This window comes from Macaca fascicularis, chromosome 15 (assembly GCF_037993035.2).
Source record: "Macaca fascicularis isolate 582-1 chromosome 15, T2T-MFA8v1.1".
NCBI lineage: Eukaryota > Metazoa > Chordata > Mammalia > Primates > Cercopithecidae > Macaca > Macaca fascicularis.
Window position 1 is genome coordinate 102,654,053 of NC_088389.1, and position 26,715 is coordinate 102,680,767.

The 26,715-nt window shown below is 38.4% G+C and overlaps 1 protein-coding gene across 2 annotated transcripts in view; it reads left to right on the forward strand.

Moving 5' to 3' along the window:
* The window catches only part of C15H9orf85 (chromosome 15 C9orf85 homolog), a 64,334-nt gene that overhangs the window by 30,166 nt on the left and 7,453 nt on the right, over positions 1-26,715 (forward strand). The window contains exons 2-4 of one of the 2 annotated variants that reach the window (XM_005581920.4): positions 3,529-3,635; positions 25,090-25,203; positions 25,958-26,530. In XM_005581920.4, coding sequence (XP_005581977.1) covers positions 3,529-3,635; positions 25,090-25,203; positions 25,958-26,108 — 372 coding nt within the window. In that variant the 3' untranslated portion in view covers positions 26,109-26,530. Of the gene's footprint in view, positions 1-3,528; positions 3,636-25,089; positions 25,204-25,957; positions 26,531-26,715 lie in introns of those variants that run through there. The other variant, XM_065530701.2, reaches the window with a different exon arrangement.

A 26,715-nucleotide genomic window follows, 5' to 3' on the forward strand; every position in this document is an offset into this window, starting at 1 on the left:
GACCTCAGGTGATCTGCCTGCCTTGGCTTCCCAAAGTGCTGGGATTACACGTGTGAGCCAACGCACCCGGCCCTTTCTCACCCAATTTCTATATGGCATTACTGTGTTAAAGATGTATTGTTTGACAACAAATAGAATGCTTAAAGCAGCAGTAACAATGCTTACTCTAAAATATATGTTGTATGGGGCAGGTGCAGTGGCTCACGCCTATAATCCCAGCACTTTGGGAGGCCAAGGAAAGCGATCAGTTGAGGCCAGAAGTTTGAGACCAGCCTGGCTAAATGGCAAAACCCCATCTCTACTAAAAATACAAAAATTAGCTGGCATGCTGGTGCACGCCTGTAATCCTAGCTGCTCAGGAGGCTGAGACAAGAGGATTGCTTGAACCCAGGAGGCGGAGGTTGCAGTGAGCTGAGATCGCCCCACTGTACACCAGTCTGGGCAACAGAGCAAGACTCTGTCTCAAAAAAAAAAAAAAAGATGTAGGAATGATGGCTAACACGTTTTTAAGACATTATGTATGTATTAAGTAGGCATGCTTTTTGATGTTCCTTAAGTTTATTCTAACTTTGAAAAGTATTCATTTGATAAGTAAGGGTTTCTTCTTTCACTGTTTCCTAAGTTCAGTGGACTCTTCCACTGAAGATTTTTTTTTTCTTCAAAAATCTGAAAAGTAGCTTGTTGAACGAACTAAATGACCTTTATAAGCTTTTGTATTTATAAAACTTTTGATTTTGCCGGGCGCGGTGGCTCACGCCTGTAATCCCAGCACTTTGGGAGGCCGAGGCGGGCGGATCACAAGGTCAGGAGATCGAGACCACGGTGAAACCCCGTCTCTACTAAAAATACAAAAAATTAGCCGGGCGCGGTGGCGGGCGCCTGTAGTCCCAGCTACTCAGGAGGCTGAGGCAGGAGAATGGCGTAAACCCAGGAGGCGGAGCTTGCAGTGAGCCGAGATCGCGCCACTGCACTCCAGCCTGGGCGACAGAGCGAGACTCCGTCTCAAAAAAAAAAAAAAAAAAAAAAACCTTTTGATTTTATATTTGGGCAGACTTCAATTTTAACCTTAATTACCTATGATCTTCTACCACGAGGAATATACTAAAAGTAATTGCCAAAATAGGGTTAATTGTAAATATAAAGGTGAATAAGGTAAGATTGTCATTTCTTTTCCCCCAGGCAGAAGGATTCCTAAAACTAGGATTAACTTTCTTTGCTCACATCTCTGGAATTCACTTCTATTTTGGCAAAGTATGGTAAAACAAGTATACACTTTTCTTTCTTCTGTGCCTATTTTTAAGTGAAAAATACTATTGTTTCTCATTCTTACTCTCATTAATTTCTTAACACATAAAAATCAAGTTTAATTTGATAGTAGTGCCTGTTAGTCATGTGAACCCTGCACAGCATATCTGTTTATACTGCTTCACACATCACTCACAGGACAAGTTCCCACAAAGACTTGTTTTGTTCTACTGTTGATCCACCCTAAAGAAACCAGTTTCCAAACTGTGCACAGCTTTGTAAATCAAGATGAACTGGTCAGAAATTGGATACAGAAACAAACAAGGAACCAAAGAATGCTTCCTAGTTAACAAGCAGAATGTGTTATATGTAATAAAATTGCAGGTAATGAAATGTTCTGTGTTCTAAGGATATTCCAATTAGGAAGTATAATATCACATTCATATTGAAGTCATAGTTCAAAGTCAATCACTTAAGGAAATATAAGTAATGCTTAGTAAGATGTTCTGGACAACAGAGTAGACAAATGATGCATGTAAACTTTGATTCTGTGTTTCTTAGCTAGCTTTGTCCATGATAACTATTAGTAAGTACAAAGGTTGAGAGGATGAAGAGTTTGGTGTGTAGGTACAGATTCCCTTCTTTCTGGCAACAGTTAGGGGCCCAGAGTAAGGAAGGAATATAGTAGCATGCGGAACTGGGACTCTCCATCTATGTCCAGGAGGAAAGAATGCACCTATACACAATTCGTAAGTAACAGAATGTATTTCTCGTGACAAAGTTAAATAATATATTCACACTTCCTGATGGTGAAGATTCCTTGAAGAAAGAGAAAAATTAAATAAAATGAAATATATTCACAGCTTAATTTATGGTTTTTCACAATATTCCTGAAATATTTTCTCATTGAAGAAATGTTTTTTCAAATATTTTATCTGCTTGTTTAGAACTTTCAAGAATATCAAGCGCTATTCAAAAATTGTTTCTTTCAGATGATCTGATCTAAATATTGTGCTTTTAACTTAATATCTAATAGCCTCCCAAAGAATCTGCATACTTGTGATGCATTTCTTTCTTCCCCTGAGAAATTTAAAAAGAAAACAAAAGAAGCAAAGAAAATTTTAAATGTCTTCTGTTCATTATTCCAACAATAGGCAAAGACCAAGCTTCCACAGCCAAAGCAAACGAGAGAATTCTCAGAGTACTCAGTGAAAATATATAGTCTGTGTCCTGAATCAAATGAGTATGTTACAAAATATAAAACTATTAGAGAAAATACATGACACATTTAAATTTTTCCTATCTTCCTTCTTTCCCAACACATTTTGAAAAGAAAATTATAATAAAAAAACTTTAACTTATAAAGCCCTTTCTCTACCACAGATATTCACATATGAATACATATTTTTTAAGTTTGAAGAAACCAAGTTAGTAGGGGGAGCTTTTCTAAAACTTTTCTAACATGAGAATTCAAAAGGATAAAATTGAAAAATGAAATGCCTTTTTGCTTCCAGCCGCTTCTCCCTGGCACCCCTTCCTCAAATCAACAAACTGTCAATTCAGGACAGCCCAATTTCTCAGTTTAATTCCAACTCACTGGGAGGATTTGAATTGTTGAAATGGTAGTCTTCAAATATGAGCAAGCTTTTCTTTTTTATTATTATGTTTTTATTGAATATAACTTACATACTATGTAATACACATATCTTAACTGTGCAGTTTGAGTTTTGACATATGTATACATCAGAATCAATGGGAAGGTTAAAAATTTTCTAGATGAGGGCTGGGCCCAGTGACTCACACCTGTAATATGAGCACTTTGTGAGGCCTAGGCGGGTGTATCATTTGAGCTCAGGAGTTCAAAACCACCCTGGGCAACATAGTGAAAGTCTGTCTCTACCAAAATACAAAAAATTAGCTGGGCATGGTGGCGCGTGCCTGTAATCCTAGCTACTCAGGAGGCTGAGGCAGGAGAATCGCTTGAGCCCCGGGAGGTGGAGGTTGCAGTGAGCCAAAATTGTGCCACTGCATTCCAGCCTGGGCGACAGAGTGAGACTGTCTCAAAAAAAAAAAAAAAAAAAAAAAGAACCATTGCCTTTGTAAAAAAAAATAATAATAAAAAATTGAGTAATATACATAAAAATACATAATATATCATAAATTGTTATGCAGATTAAGGTTCAGTTATATTTTAAAACTTAACATCTCATATATTCTTTTGTGGGATTTGCAATGCTGGCTCACGCGTGAAATTCTCAGTTTGTCGTTCTGTTTGTTTTTAAGAAAATTAATGCAAAACTTCATGATGGAGTATGTCAGCGCTGTAAAGAAGTTCTTGAGTGGCGTGTAAAATACAGCAAATACAAACCATTAACAAAACCTAAAAAATGGTGAGTTAAGATTCATTACCTTACTTCGTAGTATATGTATCATAGTTTATTGTTTCATTTCCTGCTTTTCAAAATTGTGTCCAAATGTTAAAGACAGAAAAAATTCCATTCTCCCCTGTAGAATTTCATCTTGTGTGCAGAATCTTGGTTTGTGAAGGCAGACAGATTTAAAAAGTAAATTCATTTCTTGCCCCATTCTTTCATAAATATGCATCATTTTTATAGAACTTTATTCATGAAAGGTGGGTTAGGGCTGAGAAGAGAGTATTTGTTTTCTACAATTCTGTCTCCCACTGATAAGGTAATACTATGCACCGTAGATTATCAGTTCTTAAAACAGATCAGACCTTTAGACCTTTTAATTCAACTCATAAAGATTACAGAAATGGCTGAGGTTAAATATTATAAGTGAATCACTAGATTGATAACTTCTAATATTATTTCTTTGGGAATAGAGGTCTAAATGAAAAGATAGTAGATTTTGTTTCTGATCCTTCCATCCCTAACTCCTTTTTTTTTTTCCTTCTTTTTCTTTTTGGAGATGGAGTTTTGCTCTTGTCATCCAGGCTGGAGTGCACTGGTGTAATTTCAGCTCACTGCAACCTCCGCCTCCCGGGTTTAAGCGATTCTCCTGCCTCAGCCTCCTGAGTAGCTGGCATTACAGATACCCGCCATCACGCCTGGCTAATTTTTTTGTATTTTTAGTAGAGGCGGGGATTTCGCCATGTTGGCCAGGCTGGCCTCAAACTCCTGACCTCAGGTGATCTGCCTGCCTAGGCCTCCCAAAGTGCTGGGATTATAGGCATGAGCCACCACTCCCAGCCTTAACTCTTGTGTAATTCAGCCTTCTGTGCATCCTCTACAGCTCCCTGACATCCTTCAGGTGAGCTGTGTAAGGAAAATATTGGAGAGTAATTGCTGCATGAAAGAGCAAAGTGATAATCTTAAATAAAAATTAGTATTGTTCCTTTTACATTATAAGATTTAATTTGGTAATCTGCATAGTAGCTATTTGAACAATGTTTGCTCACTGTTGCCTTATTTTTCTGACTATTCAATAGTTTCATCTTCTTTGAATGCATTCTTCCTTCCTTTATGGGAAAAAATTTTGCTTACAATTTAGAAAATCAGTCTAAATAATAGATATAATATGACCTTTGTTTATATATACTAAAAAATTACGTCAGCCTTTTGCAAATCTAAAACTCAAGATATAAAATAATTTGTTTATTTCAAAATATTTAAACACTGAAAGGCAAAAGTGTCAAGGAAGGATAAACTAACTTAAGCTTTTTAGATGTTTTTTCTGTGCCCCGTTTTGGAGCAGTCTAGTATTTATTACAGGTATAGTTGACCCCTCTTTTATTTTATTTATTTATTTATTTATTTATTTTGAGATAGGGTCTCACTGTTGCCTAGGCTGGAGTGCAGTGACATAATCTTAGATCACTGCAACCTCCGCCTCCCAGGTTCAAGCAATTCTCCTACCTCAGCCTCCTGAGTAGCTGGGACTACAGGTACATGCCACCCTGCCTGGCTAATTTTTGTTTTTTGGTAGGGACAAGATTTCACCGTGCTGGCCAGGCCGGTCTCGAACTCCTGACCTCAAGTGATCCACCCACCTCGGCCTCCAAAAGTGCTGGGATTACAGGCATGAGCCACCCCCCGCTTTTAAATAGTTTTACCAGCTTCTTGCTCCTTTTAGTCTTTTCTTCCTGTTCTCTACATTTCCTCCCAAAAGAAAACACTTTTAAACAAGTCTGATGAGTTTTATGCTTAGTGGCCCAAATTAGCAGTAAGGAAATTTGGCAACTATTTGCATTACCCAATTTTAGACTTCCATGAATGAATTAATTGTGTTCTCTGCTAGAGTAATTAGATGTTGATTGCAAAATAAATCATGTAGTTTTAGTTAATAGTCCTCATACAAGATTTGTAGCTTTCTGAATATTTTCAACAAGTTTTTATTCCTATAAAGGTATTTTAAGATTTCGTCATCCATCTCCATTTTCTCTTTATAGTGTTGTTTCCTAAAAGAATTTGAAGTATAGGCAATAAACAACATTTATGTAGTCATAGCATTTTAATAGATTAGCGCTGTGTAACAAAGGAAATGATTTTAAAACATTCCTGCCTTATCCATCATCAGTATTTAAATCTCTTACCTTTAATATGTGCTAAATCCTATATGTTTATCTTCATTTTGAATGTGTCAGTGTGTAAAAGATCACATCAGTTATTGTAAATTTTCCAGATGCTATAGTTTGCTGGAGAACTTCTGAACTTATGTATTTTGTTTTTTTCTCATGACATTAAAACAAGATCTTGTAGAGGAGGAAAAAGGTCCTTTCCTTCTACCAGTCTAAGTTCTCATCCTTGGCTTTGTAACAAAAACCAGATTAACAAGAGAAAAATATACAGATTTATTTAATGTAAGCTTTTTGTGACACCAAAGCCTTCAAAAGAAAACAAAGACCCAAAGAAAGGGTAAACCTGTGTGTTTTTATGCTAAGTTTGATGAGGAGTGGAAAATCATGGGGAAAATGTGATAGGGAACAAAAACAAAGGGGTATGAGCTAAGCGTAGTAAACTAAAAGCAGGGCTTGTTCATTCAGATTCCTCTTACTGTTCCTCCGTTTTTAGAGATAAGCATGGTCCTTTCCTCTAGGTATAGGAAGCGCACCTCTCATATTAGGGTCTTATGGCCTACTTCAGGGGTGGATCAGAGAGTCCTTCCTACATTTGCTATTTGTCACATTTCTTCAGCTCAAAATACTAAATATGCCAAGGCACCATATTTTGGGGTAGTGTGTTCTGAATCCCATCAGTCTGAACATATTACTTAGGGCGTTACTTGCCTGGACTAGAACATCATGTATTTCAGATGGTCCTGAACACATGGCACATTAGACATATTGGAAATTCTAGCTTTCAAGCTCCAATCCAGGATTGAGAGTGTTATAGAAAGTAAAACTCACTTATATTCATTCACTTTACTTTCTCTGTGTATTAAGACTTGGCCAACATTGTAAGGGATTTGAATCCATTGCTGATGCTGATGGTAGCATTACTTGTCTTAAAATGTTTAATGTTGTGTTCAAGCTAGTCACTTATGAATTAAATTTGTCATTTGTTAGGGTTTGTATATGAATTTTACTGGATATATCTTTTGTCTTTGTTTTTGTTTTTGTTTTTTTGAGACAGAGTCTCACTCTGTTGCCCAGGTTGGAATGCAATGGTGTGGTCTTGGCTTACTGCAGCCTCCGCCTCCTGGGTTCAAGCAATTCTCCTGCCTCAGCCTCCAGAGTAGCTGGGACTACAGGCATGCACATGCCACTGTGCCCGGCTAATTTTTGTATTTTTAGTAGAGACAGTTTCACTATGTTGGCCAGGCTGATCTCAAACTCCTGACCTCGTGATCCTCCCGCCTCAGCTTCCCAAAGTGCTGGAGTTACAGGCATGAGCCACCATGTCTGGCCTTGGATATCTCTTTTGTATAAAGATTTATTTTTCTGGCATGCTGAGTATTTCCATCAGTTAAAATGTTGAATATTGTTTCATGCGTCTGTCTGTTGCCACAAATTATGTAACTAAATGATGTAGATAAAGAAAAGTTCTGCACAACATAAAATATAGGGTATGATGGGGCTTTTTATAAGTGACATTTCTTTTAGAAGTAATAATATCCTGGCTATTGGAAAAATTAAAACTTATTCTCCCATTTGTTTATATTGTGAATCACCAAAAACCACACGTTAATTAGCAAATTTCCATTTGTTCATGGGATCCGATGCCAAAAGTTAAATCAAAGAAAAAGAGTTTGACATCTAAACTCTTCAAACTTACCTGTTTCAACCATGTGAAACAAAAATTATACTGTGTTTGTAGCTGACAGAATATTTCACGTTTCTCTTTTTCTTTTTGCGGTAAGGTGACATGCTGCAGTATTTTTATAAACATGTTCTTTATGGAATTTTCTCTCAGTTACTGAATACAATCCTGGACCATCTCCAGAGACTTTTTAGAAAAGAATAGATGTCCTAACTTAAGTTGGAAGAGAGATGAATTGAAAATTATGTATGTACTGGAGGAGGATAGGATGATGGCTATGAAAGACGGGGGTTAAAAAGCATCTCATTTATCAGCAATATATAAACAGTGTGACACTGGTACTGTCCTTTGACGTAATGAGATAAATATCTCTGACTACTCAAAGCTTTAGGTATTTATAGAAATAAAGTGATAAGCTCCTAAAGATACAAGCACCAAGACCAACCGCCACCCTTAATTAGAAGTCAGCACAATCTGTACCAGGATCCCCCCACCCATTTCTTAAGGCCAGTACCTACTGCTCCCTGGGGGAGGGCTGCAATGTGCTGTCAACATCTCCCTTGACACAGAATGGCGTTAATATTGTTAGACCTGAATAAGAGGATTCAGACTTTAAGATTATTCATATATGTAAGAACTAGGGTTCAGGAAAAGTCTAAATCTTTTTGTATAAAGTTTTATTTTTCAAGTGCCTTGTTTTTTACTTTTGAAAAAGAACCCCAAAATAAATGAAAACTGTTCATTACCATTCCTGGTCAATCCCAGGTCACTCATGAACACTGTAAATAATCTCAATATGGAGCTGAATTATTGGAGAAACAAGAGATCTTATAAATATAAAACAATCCTAGTCAGTAATACCTATGAAAAAAATAAACGTAAAAATATATTAAATAATTTGTATACATCTTAAGGAAGGAATCTTGATATTTTTATATTTAAAAGTCATTATAGACATTTATCTATTTTTCCAGGTACTAGAAATATAAATGTTTAAAAGATTTTGTCCCTTTCCTCAAGCAGTGCAGGGCCAAATGAAATTATTTCTTTTCTTTATTCTGGGCTCAGAAAGATTATACTTCTTACCCAAGACAAAAGTAAAGCAGATGGAGGTTAAGATTCAAATGAAAATTGATTGGATTCCAAAGCCTTGTTTTCCTTTTCTCTCAGTGATTTCTCAGCATTGTATTATTCAATTCAAAAAGTCCTTTTCTCCTCTTCACCTGGACCTAATGCTTCATTAATTTTTACAAATGTCACCTATCTTGTTTATGGATATTGTCTGCTGTTGAGTATCACATATCCTGCTGAGGACCACCCTGCTTTTATTTTTTTATTTTTTATTTTTTTATTTTTTGAGATGGAATCTTGCTCTGTCGCCCAGGCTGGAGTGCAGTGGCACAATCTCAGCTCGCTGCAAGCTCCGCTTCCTGGGTTCACACTATTCTCCTGCTTCAGCCTCCCGAGTAGCTGGGACTACAGGTGCTTGCCACCACACCCGGCTAAATTTTTTTGTGTTTTTAGTAGAGACAGGGTTTCACCGTGTTAGCCAGGATGGTCTGGATCTCATGACCTCGTGATCCGCCCACCTTAACCTCCCGAAGTGCTGGGATTACAGGCATGAGCCACTGCACCCAGCCCAGCCTGCTTTTAATTTTTAATACATATACCTGTGGAAAGACAAATAGATTTTTGCTTTGAGGCCCTGAAATGCCTATGCTGGTACTTAGAAACCTTTTTTGACTCTTATTTCAGGTAACCAAGCAACCTTTTCTCCTATTAATTTAGAAATGTGGTAGGCAAATACCCCCATTTATGTGAGAATCTCAAGCCTGCTTCTTTTCTTTTCTACCTATTAAAAAAAAAAAATCACCAGCATTATAACGTTACCCCATGTTTAACCTTGCCATAGCAGTAGAAAAGAAAGGAGAAGCTGGTATAAAACAGCACAGCCCTCAAACAGATTGGAGTCTGAGTTTGGAACTGAACCTGTGAATTCTTTACATTCAGTGGTTCTCAAATAAGGAGGTGGCTTGAGGATGGAGTTTGTCCCCCAGGAAGGGTGCTACTGACACATAGTGTAAAGAGACCAGGTATGCTGCTAAACATCCCACAGTTGACAGGACAGCCCACCACAATAAAGAAATATCCAGTTCAACATGTCAAGAGTGTCTTGGTTGAGAAGCCTTGCTCTGTACCGAATAGATAGATACCCACAAAACCAAGGCACTAAAACATCCTGTATCTTAGTTCAGTGGTTTTCAAACTTTTCAGCTGTCAAATTCTTTAATAAAACACTTATCCAGGAGTCCCATAAATACAACAGGCTAAAACGGAACTGCCCTAAATGGGGAGAAGGGAGCCCAGACCTTACTTGCTGTGTGATAAATATTCATTGAAAGTAGATTTTATCATAAAAATATTTCAAGTGAAGGAGGAAAGAGCTAATATAACCAGCCTTGGAACCAGCATTACTCTAGAGATGTCTAGCCTGAGAGTTTCATGTCATGAGGATGCTTTATTCCTTAAAAAACTTTCCTTTTCATTGAATATTTTAATTGAACAGAGTCACTCTTCTGGCCCTCACATCCAGGTATTTAACCCCTCCAGATTTATTGCCTCTCAACTTTTATTCCCGCTGATGGCCCAAGTGTACCCCTTACGTATTCATACTCCATTGCATTGAATAAGTGAATTCTCCTCTCTCTTTTGCATCTCATCTCACCTCTACTCAAATACCTCTGTGGGTTCAGAGTTGACTAAACCAGTGGTTTAAAAAAAAGTGGGGGAGGGAGGCAGGCACAGTCGCTCACACCTGTAATCCCAGCACTTTGAGAAGCTAAGGCAGGAGGATCACTTGATTCTAGGAGTTTGAGACTAGGCTGGGCAACATAGCGAGACCTCATCTCTACAAATAATTTTAAAAATTAGCCAGGCATGCTGACGCGCACCTGTGGTCCTAGCTGCTGGAGAGGCTGAGGCAGGACACTGAGGCTGAAAGATCACTTGAGCCTGGGCAGTCAAGGCTGCAGTGAGCTGTGATCACATCACTGCACTCTGGCCTGGGTAACAGAGCAAGACCCCAGCTCAAAAAAAAAAAAGCATATTTTACATAAGTTGAGTCATGAGCTCCAGTGGTGATGGGTGGGACTCCAGCAGCAGGAGGCTGAGAGAGCTTTGTCACCAGAGAAGTTCTGCTTTTACATGTCTACTATAATGTGAGAGTTGGCTGGGGGGATTGGTTGGTCAGAGGGAGGGGGTCCTCTAGACCGTAGGGAAAAAGGTGTTGCTGTTTGGGAGAAAATGAGATGGAGGACTGAAATGTTGCCAAATAGGTTATGTTACAGGACAGGGGTCCCAATCCAGACCCCAAGAAAGGGTTCTTGGATCTAGTGAAAGCAAGTTTATTAAGAAAGTAGAAGAATAAAAGAATGGCTACTCCATAGACAGAGCAGCGCCGAGGGCTGCTGGTTGCCCATTTTTATGGTTATTTCTTGATATGCTAAACAAGGGGTGGATTATTCATGTCTCTCCTTTTTAGACCATGTAGGGTAGCTTCTCGACATTGCCATGGCGTTCGTAAACTGTAATGGTGCTAGTGGGAGTGTAGCAGTGAGGATAACCAGAGGACATTCTAGTGGCCATCTTGGTTTTGGTGGGTTTTAGCCAGCTTCTTTACTGCAGCCTGTTTTATCAGCAAGGTCTTTATGACCTCTACTTTGTGCTAATCTCCTGTCTTATTCTGTGACTTAGAATGCCTTAATAACCATCTGGGAATGCAGCCCAGTAGGTCTCAGCCTCATTCTACCCAGCTCCTATTCAAGATGGAGTTGCTCTGGTTCACACACCTCTGATAGTTATGCCACAATAAGGCTGCCTTCCTAACCATGTGCTTGCTCCCTAGCTTTCTTATAACTAAATTAGCCAAACCAAGACATTAGAGATAGTATTTTATTAACCAACCCCTTTCCTGTTTTTAGCCTCTATTTTTAAAGGGAAGAATTTCTGTACCCCTAAAATGTTGCTTAATAGAGTATCACTGTCCTCATTTTTCAATGAAAATAAATTAGTGAACAGAGAGATACATTGGCCAGTTTATGGTTAAATTCGTGATAGTTTCTTGCACTCAGTTCTTGGCCTTGTATTATTGTATGTGTCTATCAATTGGCATTCATTACTTATATTTGTTCATTGAGCAAGCACTCAAGGAAATCAGAGTCTCCTTAAACTAGTTGTAATCACAATTTAGATAGGTTATGTTTAAAAAAAAAAAAAAAAAACTTTAGACAAATTAGATTTAACAGAATTTAATTGCGCAAAGAATGATTGAAGAATCAGGCAGCCCCCAGAACCAGAGTAGTTTCAGAACAACTCCCAGGGCTTCCCTGTACTTCAATAACGTTTTTGGACAGAAAAAGGAAAATGACCTTACAGAAAACTGAAGTACATAAACAGCTGGATTGGTTACAGCTTGGCATTTGCCTTATTTGAACCTACTTTGAAAAGTTGGCTGACTGGTTGGCCGAGACTTGGTTACTGTTACAGTAGTAGGTTACAGTTTACACATCAAGTTATCTTACAGTTCAGTATATAGAGAGAAACCTTTAGGCCAAACTTAAAATATGTACCCAGGCAGCTTTAGGCCAAATTTAATTTATCAGTAGATTCCATCTGCAACCATCCAAGCTGTACTTGTTCTCAGTGCTTAGAAGCTGAGCATACCACTCACTAGGAGGTACCTGAGGAATAATGTATGCTATATGCAGTGATCAGTACAAACGGAGTCCTTGATCTCCATGTAATCTGAATTTGTGGCATCTGAATGGAGATCCATGATTTAAATGGCTAATTTTTACAGTCCATATGTTTTAAACACTTTGACTTGCCTCCATTTTGATATGTTTGTAGTCAACGAAAAAGAAAAATAAATGGATACAAATCCATTTATTTTACAAATAAATAAATTTGTAGTCAATGAAAAGTAAATGGATTTTTTTTAATGCATTACTATGAAAGGATTTTTGCATGTTTTTTCTTCTTTAAAGAATATGTTTATTTCAGGATATCTAAATATTATATGCCTTATTGTAGAATCTTCTAATAAAACAACTGTTTACATGCTAATAAGCATTGGGTATCACAATTGGTAATAGGAAGGGGAACACAAAAGCTTTTCTTTTTTTCTTTTTTTCTTTTTTTTTGAGACGGAATTTGGCTCTTGTTGCCCAGGCTGGAGTGTAATGGCGCGATCTTGGCTCGCCACAACCTCCACCTCCCAGATTCTCCTGCCTCAGCCTCTGGACTAGGTAGGATTACAGGCATGGGCCACCATGCCCAGCTAATTTTGTATTTTTAGTAGAGACGGAGTTTCTCCATGTTGGTCAGGCTGGTCTCGAACTCCCGACCTTAGGTGATCTGCCCGCCTCGGCCTCCCAAAGTGCTGGAATTACAGGTGTGAGCCACTGCACCCGGCCCACAAAAACTTTATATTTTATAATACAGTTTGAACGTCCCAAATTCCAATCCAAAATGTCCTAAAATCTGAAACTTTTTGAGTGCCAACATAATGCTCGAAGGATATGCTAATAGGAGCATTTCTGACTTCAGATTTTTGGATTTGGGATGCTTAACTATTAGTATTAGCAAATATTCCAAAACCTGGGGGGGAAAAAACACGTCTGAACACTTCTCATCCCAAATATTTTAGATAAGGGATTCTTAGTCTATACTAGGGTCATAGCCAGAGAAGTCTTTGAGTTGGTGATATTTTCTAAAAAGAAATAACTAAAGAGAAATGAACAAAGTTGAGTGCCTTCATGATAGAACATATGACAAGGAGAAACACTATAGAATGTAAAAGGTCTTGGTTAAAATTGAGTGTTTAATTTGTGTGTTTATTCCCTGAAGACTGACTTTTTTTTTTTTTAAGTAGAGACAGGTTTTCACCATGTTGGCCAGGCTGGTCTCGAACTCCTGACCTTTGCCCACCTTGGCCTCCCAAAGTGCTGGGATTATAGTCATGAGCTACAGCACCGGCCAAGACTGACTTTCTGTAGTTTTATGTTTACCACTTAAACTAACCTAGCAATGTGATTGTTTATCCAGTTGATAGATTATCAAGCCCCTTCACATCCTGCCCCAAATTTCACCCATTATTTTTGTTATTAACTTAGGGTATCAGACTAAGTGGAAATAGAAGATGAAGTTCATATCAGTTGTATTCATTACATTTTAAAGATTTATTGGCTAAGAGAGAAGAATTTGTATTTTTAAGCATTGAGTTAAATTTTGTACCAAACTCCAGGTGAAATCTCAATCAATGTCATTGAAATAAGTAATTATTAAATATCATATTACCCAGTGAAAAACTGATTACTTACTGCTGCAAAGAACATAATAAATTAGGAAGGAAAATTAGTTCTGAAATACAACAGGAGAAAGATATATTAAATGATTAAACCTTCATTGTTAGCCTGTTCCTCTCTTTAGATGTGTGTGTACCTATGTGTAGTTTATTTAAAAAATCAGGTAAGTTTGTGATGGCAGAGGTTATTAAGATGAAGATAGTCAAAAAACAAATGCCATTTTCCAGAATCCAAGCACAATTAAAAGGTAGTAAATACTTCAACAGTAGTTCAGGTCTTTTCTCTCTCCTTCCTCCTCATTCCTCATAAACATGGTAAAGATCTACTATAAATAACTGAGAAAACCCGCGCAGTTGTGTATGTTTTTCCCACCATGAGTCATGATACAGCATCACTTCCACAAATAAGGATTAGGAATGGCACTGCAGAGAATATGTCTTAGATCAATAAAATAGTTATTGGTAAGAATTGGAATGTAGAAGTAGCTTCGGTACTATTTAAGGTCTGAATGATGTATCCTTTCTAGTGGAATTTTAAGTGTAAAAGGTTGAAACCAGAACCCTTACGAAATCCCTTAAAACTAGAAATCATATTTTATTGGTGGGAATTTTGAGTATTATTGCTGGAATTCTTCAGAGAATGTTCAGGAAGCTGGTGTGGTTTGGGGAAATAGGGTAAAAGGAAAGGAAAAGATCCCAAATACTTCAAGCTGGCCTGTCTAAGGAGGTCATTGAAGGTAATTAAAATATATGTGTGTGTGTGTGTGTGTGTGTGTGTGTGTGTGTGTATATATGTGTGTGTGTGTGTGTGTGTGTGTGTATATATATATTTTTTTTTTTTTTTGAGACAGAGTTTCACTCTTGTTGCCCGGTCTGGAGTGCAATGGCATGATCTCTGCTCACCGCACCCTCTGCCTCCCGGGTTCAAGCCATTCTCCCGCCTCAGCCTCCCAGGTAGCTGGGATTGTAGGCATGTGCCAACACGCCTGGCTAATTTTGTATTTTTAGTAGAGAAGAGGTTTCTACATGTTGGTCAGGCTGGTCTCGAACTCTTGACCTCAGGTGATCTGCCCGCCTCGGCCTCCCAAAGTGCTGGGATTACAGGCGTGAGCCACCATGCCTGGCCAGTAATTAAAATATTTTACCCTCAAAATATATTTATTTGACGTATTTTGAAATGGCTGCCACTTCACCATCCTGAAAGAAGTGGCCTTGCAAATCTGTCTTAAGTGGGGAAAATTTGTATCTGTATAGAATCTCCATTAATACAGTCATGCCCCCTCCCCTTTCTCTTTCTTTCCCCAGATCCAGGAGAGATTGAGAGCAGGACACCTTTAAAAGTCTCTCTGAGGGAGGCTCCTCTACATAACCAGGCCACCTTTGATGGCCAAACCTCTTCCCTGCTCAGTTTTACCAGAATCTAAGCCCCCGTTCTTTCTGTAACCTCAAGATGGTATAAAGTTTCTGTAACTATTGAGAAGTTGGATCTTCATTCTGAAAGTTCCTGTGTATGCACATTAAGTAAATTTATAGCCTTTTCTCCTATGAGTCAATCCACCTCTTGTCAATTATTTTTAACAAAAATTTAAGGGGCCAAAAGCCAGTGGCTGCCACATCATATATATTATATATTTTAACCCCGGAATTTGAGTTCAGAGTGGACAAATAAGATATTTATTTTAAATTTAACATTTTCTTCTTTTTTTTTTTTTTCTTTTTTGGGACAGAGTTTCACTCTTGTTGCCCAGGCTGGAGTGCAATGGCACGATTTCGGCTCACCGCAACCTCTGCCTCCCAGGTTCAAATGATTCTCCTGCCTCAGCCCCCCGAGTAGCTGGGATTACAGGCATGCACCACCATGCCCGGCTAATTTTGTATTTTTAGTAGAGACAGAGATTCTCCTGTTGGTCAAGCTGGTCTCGAACTCCCAACCTCAGATGATCCGCCTGCCTCGGCCTCCCAAAGTGCTGGGATTACAGGCATGAGCCACCTGGCCAAATTTAACATTTTCAAACCTCTCACATATGTTGGATTCTAATAACAACCCTGTAGAGGTAACAAGAACAGATAAGGAGGTGGCCTTAGAAAACTTAGGTGTCTTACCCTGTACACAGCTAGTAAACAGTATATTCAAAACGAGCATCTAGATTTTTTAAAGTTTCATAATCTTATTGCTGGCTTTTATTTTAATGTCAGTTCCCTAACTAAGTAGAGTTTTCCTTTATAGAATGAAGATAATACCTGTCAGAACACCTTGTCTCGTGTAACCAGGTCTGCTGTAACCTACAAGAACCAAGAATCTGGACTGGATGTGAAAGATAATTTACTATAATTCACTAGTTGTATTAAGAACAAAATTATCTCTAGGAAGAGTCCATGGTTATATTGGGGAATACTATTCCAAACAGAGCTCTTAATTTCTGAGCAAAAACAAAATTGTTAAAGATGACAGATAGGAAACGGTTCAATTTACAATTATTTTAAATGCCATCCTCAATATACAAGACACTGTGTTGTATGTCAAAAGAAGACAGCAAATGAATCGTGACACCCAGGAATTTACCATCTGTTTAGAGAGAGAGACTCCACAGATAACTCGGCAGGTTGCAAAAAGTGCTAGGTGTGAGTAAAAGGAGAAAGAGATGCAGAGGACACAAGGTAAGACTACAGAAGAATAAAGTGAAACCAAGAGAAACAGGTCTAGAAAAGACTTAAAGGTGGAAGAGTGGAATGAATAATGTTTATAGGAAACCCTGTGAGGAGCGACCAGGGAATGGAGGGAAAATCAACAAGAATCCCTTTGACTTTCATAGACAATACAAATAATCCCGGGCAGTCTTCATATGTCCTGTTTTTTGGTTCCACATAAATTATCATTTCTTCATTCATTTGCTCTTGTTACTTTTTTTTTTCTCATTGCATAACTTTTGGTGATCCATGAACAGTAATCAAAGTTGCCTATCAAAAGGAGGTTTTGGTCTATTTTGAATATACATGAAATGAAAAGAAAACTAGGAAAGTTGGCTTAGGGTCTGGATTTCTAGGTTTTAAAAACTGGGTTATTATTTTTGTTCTTTTGTCAAACAAAAGTAAACAGTTACATTTTATAGGTCTTTTTTGTTTGTTTTTGTTTTTTGAGACAGAGTCTCTCTCTGTCACCCAGGCTGGAGGGCAGTGGTGTGATCTCGGCTGACTGCAACCTCTGCCTCAGCCTCCCGAGTAGCTGGAATTTCAGGCGCCTGCCACCATGCCTGGCTAATTTTTGTGTTTGTAGTAGAGATGGGGTTTCATCATGTTGGCCAGGCTAGTCTCGAACTCCTGACCTCAAGTGATCTGCCACAAAGTGCTGGGATACAGGCGCAAGCCACCGCACCCGGCCATATTCTACATATCTATCTGTTCCTTCATGTTTACCAGTGTGGCAATACACATCGGCCGTTTTTCAGTTTCAGCATTTTTTTTTTTTTTCAGACGGAATTTTTCTCTTGTTGCCCAAGCTGGAGTGCGGTGGCGCAATCTCGCCTCACCACAACTTCTGCCTCCCAGGATCCAGTGATTCTCCTGCCTCAGCCTCCCAAGTAGCTGGGATTACAGGCATGTACCACCACGCCCGGCTATTTGTGTATTTTCAGTAGAGATGGAATTTCTCCATGTTGGTCAGGCTGGTCTCAAACTCCTGACCTCGGGTGATCCGCCCACCTCGGGCTCCCAAAGTGCTGGGATTACAGGTGTGAGTCACCACGCCTGGCCTCCAGCATTTCTTATAATAGGCTGAGGCTCTGAAGGTTAATTAGTGATTTGAAAATTGTGTCACCACGGCCAGGTGCAGTGGCTCACGCCTGTAATCCCAGCACTTTGGGAGGCCGAGGCGGGCAGATCACGAGGTCAGAAGCTCGAGACCAGTCTGGTCAACATAGTGAAACCCCATCTCTACTAAAAATACAAAAATTAGCCGGGCATGGTGGCATGTGCCTGTAGTCCCAGCTACTCAGGAGGCTGAGGCAGGAGAATCGCTTGAACCTGGGAGGTGGAGGTTATGGTGAGCTGAGATTGTGTCACTGCACTCCAGCCTGGGCAACAAAGCAAGACTCTGCCTCCAGAAAAAAAAAAAAATTTGTGTCACCACATTCCAAGAGTATTAAAATGTCCTAGAGTGGGGTTTTAGTCATTGATAGTTCTTTGTATCACATTATAGTATAAAATAACCGTAAACTGTGGCTTTACTGTTGCCCACAACCATGGTCTGACTGTCTTTAAAGGTGAAAGCAGTAGAGAGCTTTTATTAGTTCCATCAATGCCGCTCCATTTCACGAAGACTCCAGTTCATGCTTTGATTTAAAATTGGCTGCCCTAAAGTATTGAATAATTTTTATTTTTTATTTTTCCTAAACTACACTTGGTCAGAGGTAAATATTTTGTACCCGTTATGAATTATTGGCTGTAAACCCAGTACTTTGGGAGGCCAAGGCTAGAGGATGCCTTGAGCCCAAAAGTGCTAGACCAACTTGGGCAACATAGTGAGACCCTGTCACTACAAAAAATAGAAAAAAATAGCTGGACGTGGTGACTGCTCCTATAGTTCCAGCTATTCTGGAGGCCAAGGTGTGAGGTTTGCTCAAGCCTGGGAAGTTGAGGCTTCAATGAGCTGTGATTGTACTACTGTACTCCAGCCTGGGCGACAGATGAGACCCTGTCTCAAAAAATAAAACTAAGAAGTATTGTAATCTACTTGTCTACTACATTAAGACAAGGCAGTATACTTTGTATACCTCTTCATTTACTTTCAAACTTGTAATCTAGGGACACAAGGAAGTGAATTGTGTAATAACTTCTTATACTCGAGGTACTTAGAATTTGGGGGTATTGTTTCCTTAAAAGCATTCTCTAAGTAGCATATCATGTAATCCCATAGTAAAGTTTTATGATCTTGCTATGTTGAGTACAGATTACTTAGAGCCATTGCAGGCAAATAAGACTTTATGTAACTTCAGCAATGTTGTGTTTCTGTTTTGTACACCAAGGGTGGAGTACTGTGGCTCACTGTTTACGAAAGTACCTCGTCATCACATACATGAGAGTACAGCAGGAACTGAATTATGTTAAAGGTTAAAGTGTAATAACCAGGAAATGAAGGCAGTGCCAGAAGAGTTGTAATCACGTAAAGTCTTTTATTTCTAGCAAGTAATAATCTATTTTATGTCAGTCTCAAAGGGAAACCCTAAGAAGGTAGAGGATAAATTTTACTTCCTTCAAACAGATTTTCCAGATGTTGATATGTTTAATCATACAATATAAAAAGTTGTGTTACTGGCTGGGCGCAGTGGCTCAGGCTTGTAATCCTAGCACTTTGGGAGGCCAAGGCAGGCGGATCACTTGAGGTCAGGAGTTCGAGACCAGCCTGGCCAACATGGTGAAACCCTGTCTCTACTACAAATACAAAAATTAGCTGGGTGTAGTGGTGCGTGGCTATAATCCCAGCTGCTCAGGAGGCTGAGGCATGAGAATCGCTTGAACCCGGGAAGTAGAGGTTGCAGTGAGCCGAGATCTCACCATTGCACTCCAGCATGGGGGACAAAAGTGAAACTTCATCTCAAAAAAAAAAAAGTTGTGTTACTATGACAACAGTATCTTAAAAAAATCTTAAGGGTTTTTTGTTTTTTAACTGGGGTTGTGGAAGGGATGATTCAGTGATTACTAGTATAATTTGATGCTACTGTTTTGTTCATGCTAAGCTGCCAGGACTTTTAGTACCCATTATAAAAAATGAGACTCAGAGAACTTAAAGTGACTTTCAGAGATTACATTGTTACCGGGGGGATCCTTGCTCCCAGAGCTCCCAAGATGGTGGCGGGCCACTTCCAAGATGGGGTGGCAAGCCTTGTGTTCTCTGACCTGGGGTTCTTGGCCTCACAGATTCCAACGAATAGAATCTTGGGCCATACAGTGAGTGTTAAAGCTCTATTAGAAGCTGTGGGTCATGGAAAAGAACCATGGAACCCGGTGACTAGTGTTCAGCTCAATTAGGACAAATCCAGGCACTTAGCCATGCAGGAACAATGGCAAGCCTTTAGCCCAATCGGGAGTGGCAGTGGGCGCCTCCCTGGATCAGGAGCACAGCAGATGCTTTGCCGGATCCAGAGGGATGGAAGTCAGTGGCAGGTCTGCGACAGCGGCAAACAGCAGTGGTGGACAACAAGCAAAAGCTCAGCTCAAGCCCTAAGAAACACAGACCAGAAGAGAGTGCAGTTGCAAGATTTAATAGAGTGAAAACAGAGCTCCCATACAAAGGGAGGGGACCCAAAGAGGGTAGCCCTTGCCAGCTAGAATGCCTGGATTTATATCCTGATCATCGTCCCTCCCACTGTGCTCTCAGGTGATAGATGATTGGCTATTTCTTTACCTCCTGCTTTTGCCTAATTAGCATTTTAGTGAGCTCTCTTTACTACCTGATTGGTTGGGTGTGAGCTAAGCTGCAAGCCCCATCCCAGCTAGGCTTAGAGATTCTTAGTTGGCCCAGCTAGGCTTAGAGATTCTTAGTTGGCCTAGGAAATCCAGCTAGTCTTGTCTCTCAGCATGACAAGGACATGTCAAGGGTGGGCTAGAATCAAGGTCTCCAGTTTCCCAAACTGGTGTTTATTGCCAGTGCTAAAGTGATCCTCCCAACTTAGCCTCTGAGTAGCTGGAACTCCTACACTCTGGTAGGTGGTGTGCACGCCCACCCTGGCTAATTTTTGTTTTTTGTATAGATGGAGTCTCTCTATGTTGCCAAGGCTGTTCTCTAATTCCTGGGCTCAAGCAATTCTCCTGCCTGGTCCTCCCAAGGTGCTGGGATTACAGGCATGAACCACTGTGCCCACCCAATAGTAATATTTTTAAGAAGTGTATTGTCTCCTTTATCAAGAAACATGTAAACAATGGTGACCTGTGTTTTTATTTGACCATAGTTTCCACTAAAATGATTAGTTGTGGTATATTTATGGCCAGAATTGTTTGAGTGATTTGTTTGAATGATTGTTTCTGGGAATTGTGTTTGTTAAAGTGAACTAAAGATAGCCTGATAAGGACTCCCTATATCTATATTTGAGTCATTGTGCATGAACTGCAACCTAATTTAATAGGTAGACAAGATTGAAAGCCTAACTTAGGAGTAGACACCTGTAACAATAGCTGAGTCTTGGCCAATCCCAGCAGCCATACTTCAACCATTCATACACTGCTGAATGTTCAAACTGTGTTCAAATAAGGCAAATACTAACCTGTAACCAATCCCAGCTGTTTCTGTACCTCCCTTCCTATTTCTGTACAGCACTTTACTTTTTTTGTCTATAAATTTGTTCTGACCATGAGGCATGCCTGGAGTCTCTCTGAATCTGCTGTGATTCTGGGGGCTGCCTGATTCGTGAATCATATATTGCTCAATTAAACTCCTTTAAATGTAATTCTGCTGAATTTTTTCTTTTAACATGTGTATTGCATAAAGAAATGAAAAGAAGGCAAAACTATCATTATTTTGACCTTTCTGAAGTTTTCTTAGCAATGAACTCATAAAATACAATATAGCCATTTTTGAGGGAAATTTGGAAAAATTTATATTTAGGCGAATTTAAAATTTCTCCTTACCATTGTAGGGAGGTTTGAATTTTTCCCCTGAAGGTTTGGTAATTTAAATCTATAAAACAAACATAATACATAAATTAACAAGGGAAAAGGGCATACAAATTTTATTGTGTGCATACATGTGCACAGGAGTCATGAGTATAAAAAAAAAAAAACGCAGAGGCAAGGTGGTTAACACTTTTGTATCACCTTGAGATTACAGAAAGATTAGGGGGCTCAGATTTTGGCAAAGCAGGATATTGGGGAAAGACAGTTATGAGTGGGGGAGAGGAGAAACCTGGGCAAAGGCAGTCTTGTGCTGCAGATGAAACTTCAGAGGTAGTAGCCTCACAGGGCCTCTGGTAAATGTTTCTGTCAGACCTGTAAAGTTTTAGAGCTGAGTTGATCTTTCCTAGATCCAGACAAGGGCGGGCTTCAGAGGAAGCCTGTTTATATCTGTTGTTTACTTCATTTTATTTCCTCTGCAGATGCAAATCATCCTCACAAAAGACAGCTTTGCTGGCTGTGTTTGCAGGCCCTCTAAACAGCCATCTCAAAATGTGCCAAAGAAGCATATTTTGGGGTGAAATATTTTGATTTTTTTCACCATGAATCTTATAAGAGAAAATACCCAGTAGTGATTGGAGAATTTATAAATGTTTTTTAAGATGTTTCAAAATACTTAATAAGTTGTGCCAACCTCTGGCTTGTTTTTTTCATTCTTTTAAGAGTGTGTTTTAAAGACGAGACATTTTTTATTCTGATGAGGGTCCATCTAACAAATCATTCTTTCTAGATCATGGTTTTGTTGTTCTAGATAAGATATCTTTGCCTAGCTGAGGGTCACAAATAGTTCTTCCTATGTTTTCTTCTAGAAGTTGTATAATTCTTGATTTTATATTTGAATTTATGTTCTATTTCTTGTTAATTTTAGGGATAGTCAGTTTTTCCAGCATCGTTTGTTGAAAAGACTGTCTTTTCTCTATTCAGTTACCTTTCTACTATCTTGAAAATCAGTTGGTCATATATGTATGTGGGTCTATTTCTGGTCTTTATTCCATTGATCTGTGTGTCTGTCCTTTCACCAGTACTATACTGCCTTGATCACTACCTTGTGATAAGTTTTGAAATCACGTAGTGAGAATTCTCCAACCTCATTTTTCATTTTCATAACTCTTTTGGCTGTTATAATTTCTTTGCTTTTTCTTATAAAAAGTAATTAGTGATTGCTAGAAACATAAAAATACAGTTTATGTTTGTTTACTGACCCTATATATTGTGATTTTATTAAACTCACTGTTTATGTCCAGTACCTTTTAAAAAATAGATTCATTGGTGTTTTCTATATAGACAATGATTTTTTCTTCTAAATAAAGACACTTGTTTCTTCTTTCCAATCTCTATGACCTTTCTTTTTTTTTTTTTTTGGCTGCTATTGCACTGCCTGGGACCTCCAATATGATGCTGAAAAGGAGTGGTGAGAGCAGATATTCTTGCCCTGTTTCTGATCTTATGGGGAAGGTATTCAGTCTTTCATCATTAAGTATGAAATTAGCTGTAGGTTCTTTGTAGTTATCTGTTTTTAGGTTGAGAATGTTTCCTTCAGTTCATAGTTTACTGAGAGTTGTTATTATAAACGGATGTTACATTTTTATAGAGCTTTTTTCACATCTATTAACATCATCTTATGGTTTTTCTTAGAACATTGCTTTAGTGAATTATATTTATTGCCTTTGAATATATTGAATCAGCCTTGTACTCCCAGGATAAATCCACTTGGTGCATATACATATATATATATAAAGAGAGAAAGCATGCGAGAGAGTGAGCAAGTGTGTGGCAAGATTTTTATGTATTGCTGGATTTGATTTGCTAACATTTTGTCATGGATTTTTCCATCTTTGTTCATTAGAAATACTCATCTGTCATTTTCTTGTTTGCTTTTTTTGTCTTGATGTTAGAGCCTTATCAAATGAGTTGAAAAATATTTATTCCTATTTGTTTTAAGGATTTGTGTATGATCACTATTATTTCTTAAATATTTGATAGAATTTATCAGTAAGCTCTTTTGGGCCTGGAGTTTTCCAAAAAAAAATAGAGTTTTTTTAGAGTTATGATTAAATTTTTCTTTAATAAATAGAGGAGTATTTATCTATTTCTTCTTCAGTGAGTTTTGATATTCTTTCTTTGCAAAACTTTGGCCATTTCTACAGAGTTATTGGGTTTATATGCATAGAGTTAATACTAAAATTTTCACATTATTCTTTGTTTTTTGAGACAGAGTCTTGCTTTGTCATTTGTTAGAAATAAGTTTTCAGTGCCACAAAAGAAATAGCACTCGGACATAAATTTTCTCAGCAAGGCAATTTTACTTCTACAAAAGGGTATGTTTCATGGATGAAGCAATGGCAAGAGCACACCTATATACATCTATTATGTCAGTACTGCACAGTCTGGGTTACTGTAGGTTTGTAGTGTGTTTTGAAATCAATATATGTGAATCTTTCCATTTTATTGTTCCTTTTCAAGATTGTTTTGCCTATTCTGGGTCCCTAGAATTTCTGTATGAACTTTAGGATTAGCTTGTCAATTTCTGCAAAAAAGCCAGCTGGAATTTATCTGTAGATCAGTTTGGGGAGTATTGCTATCTTCTCAATATTCTCAATATTAAGTCTCTCTTTTTTTTTTTTTTTTTTTTTTTTGAGATGGAGTCTCACTCTGTTGCCCAGGCTGAAGTGCAGTGGCCTATCTCCCAGGCATGCTACCACACCCACCTAAGTTTTGTATTTTTAGTAGAGATGGGGTTTCACCATGTTGGCCAGGCTGGTCTTGAACTCCTGATCTCAGGTGATCCGCCCACCTCGGCCTCCCAAACTGGTGGGATTACAGGCCTGAGCACTGCTCCTGGCCTACAATATTAAGTCTTTTCATATAAAATATGGGATGTCTTTCCATATAGTTAGGTCTTTAGTTTCTTTCAGTGATGTTTTGTAATTTTCAGTGTATTGGTCTTGCACTTCTTTTATTGAATTTATTCCTTTATTCTTTTATAGATTGTTTATTGGTAGTGTATAGAAATACAGTTGAGTTTTATATATTGATCTTGTTTTACCACATTTTTAATGACACTTAAAAAAAATCCAGCAGTTTTATTCTGCAGCTGTAAACTGTTATCTAGAAATGCGATATAATTAATTTAGAGTGACATAAGATAAACACCTGAAATTGAAATCTAGGAGTTTTGATTGTTAGGCTGCTGTTGTTTTTTTTTTTTTTTTTTTCTGAAACAGTGTCTCACTCTGTCACCCAGGTTGGAGTGCAGTGGTGCGAACTCGACTCCTTCAACCTCCACCTCCAGGGTTCAAGCAATTCTTCTGCCTCAGCCTCCTGAGTAGCTGGGATTATAGGCATGAGCCACCACGCCCAGCTAATTTTTTGTATTTTTAGTAGAGATGGGGTTTCGCCATGTTGGCCAGGCTGGTCTCAAACTCCTGACCTCATGATCTGCCTGCCTCGACCTCCCAAAGTGCTGGGATTACAGGCGTGAGCCACCACGCCCAGTCTTGTTAGGCTTTTTAACTATACATTTAGACACATCCTCTTATTTTACCAAATAAGTCTGAAATAAATATAAATAAATTAACATTTTGTTTTTTATTTTAGTGTTAAATGTTTACAAAAGACAGTGAAGGATTCTTATCACATAATGTGTAGACCCTGTGCCTGTGAACTTGAAGTTTGCGCAAAATGTGGAAAGAAAGAAGACATTGTTATTCCGTGAGTGTTTCCTTTTATGTTTGACGTTTACTCTTAGTGATTGATACATGAATGTCTTTTAAGAGATGATCCATAACTCTTAGACTTAAGTTGCATGTCAAACTTACATAGACTTTTAAAATTATTTTTCTATCATTACAATAAAAGTGAAACTTTGTATTTTAAAGAAAGCAAAATATTTATTGGTGAAATTCTTATTCACTACAAAAGAATTACGCGTTATGTAACTTTTCTTTTAATAGATATCATGTATTAATTTTTTTGAGCCTACTTTAGTGACAATAGTGTTATAATTGGTTGGATCTCGAGTTAGTGTTCAAGGAATTTTTTTTTTTTTTTTGAGACAGAGTTTCGCTGTTGTTGTCCAGGCTGGAGTGCAATGGCACGATCTCGGCTCACTGCAACCTCCGCCTCCCAAGTTCAAGCGATTCTCCTGCCTCAGCCTCCCAAGTACTTGGGATTACAGGCTTGTACCACCACGCCCAGCTAATTTTGTATTTTTAGTAGAGATAGGGTTTCGCCACGTTGGCCAGGCGGTTTCGACCCTCTGACCTCGGGTGATCCGCCTGCCTCAGCCTCCCAAAGTGCTGGGATTACAGGCGTGAGCCACTGCTCCTGGTTGGATCTTTTTCTTTATACTTACTTCATTAGGTTCTTGTTAATCAAGAAATGTAGTGGTAAAAGTCTTTTCAATCTACATGGTTAAATAATGAAAGCCTGAGAAATAAATAGAAACTTTTTCTTTCATCTTTAGGTTGAATAAAGAAACAGAAAAAATAGAACATACTGAAAATAATCTAAGTTCCAACCATAGAAGAAGCTGCAGAAGAAATGAAGAAAGTGATGATGATTTAGATTTTGATATTGATTTAGAAGACACAGGAGGAGACCTTCAAATGAATTAATATCACTGTATTAAAAGTTGGCCGGGCACAGTGGCTCACGCCTGTAATCCCAGCACTTTGGGAGGCCAAGACGGGCTACACTCCAGCCTGGGTGACAGAGCGAGACTCTGTCTCAAAAAAAAAAAAAAAAGTAAATTTAAGAATGTGAAATTCTGACCACCTTTGGCTTTGAGTATTTTCCAAAAGATACTGTGAAATCCTAATGAGGAAATCAGAAAAAGCTATGAAAAAATAGACAAATTTCATACAGGAACAATGTAAATTGTGTATATTACTTAATACCAAACTAAACAAGATTCAGAATTGATGGTTGTATAAGAACTAGCTCATGTAAAAATAAGATGACATTATATTGCCTCAAAAATTGGTCCTCAGTAAGTGCCTTTTGATAAATGATCTCAAATAAATGACTCATAGCAAAAGCCGTCACTTATGTTTAAGTGTTACAAAGCAAAAGCAGTTTTTTCAAAATAATGTTTAACAAGCATATAGCAACTCCTCTTTGTAATTTTTTTTTTTTTTTTTTTTTTTTGAGACGGAGTCTCACTGTTGCCCAGGCTGATGTGTAATGGCGCGATCTCAGTTCACTGCAAGCTCTGCCTCCCGG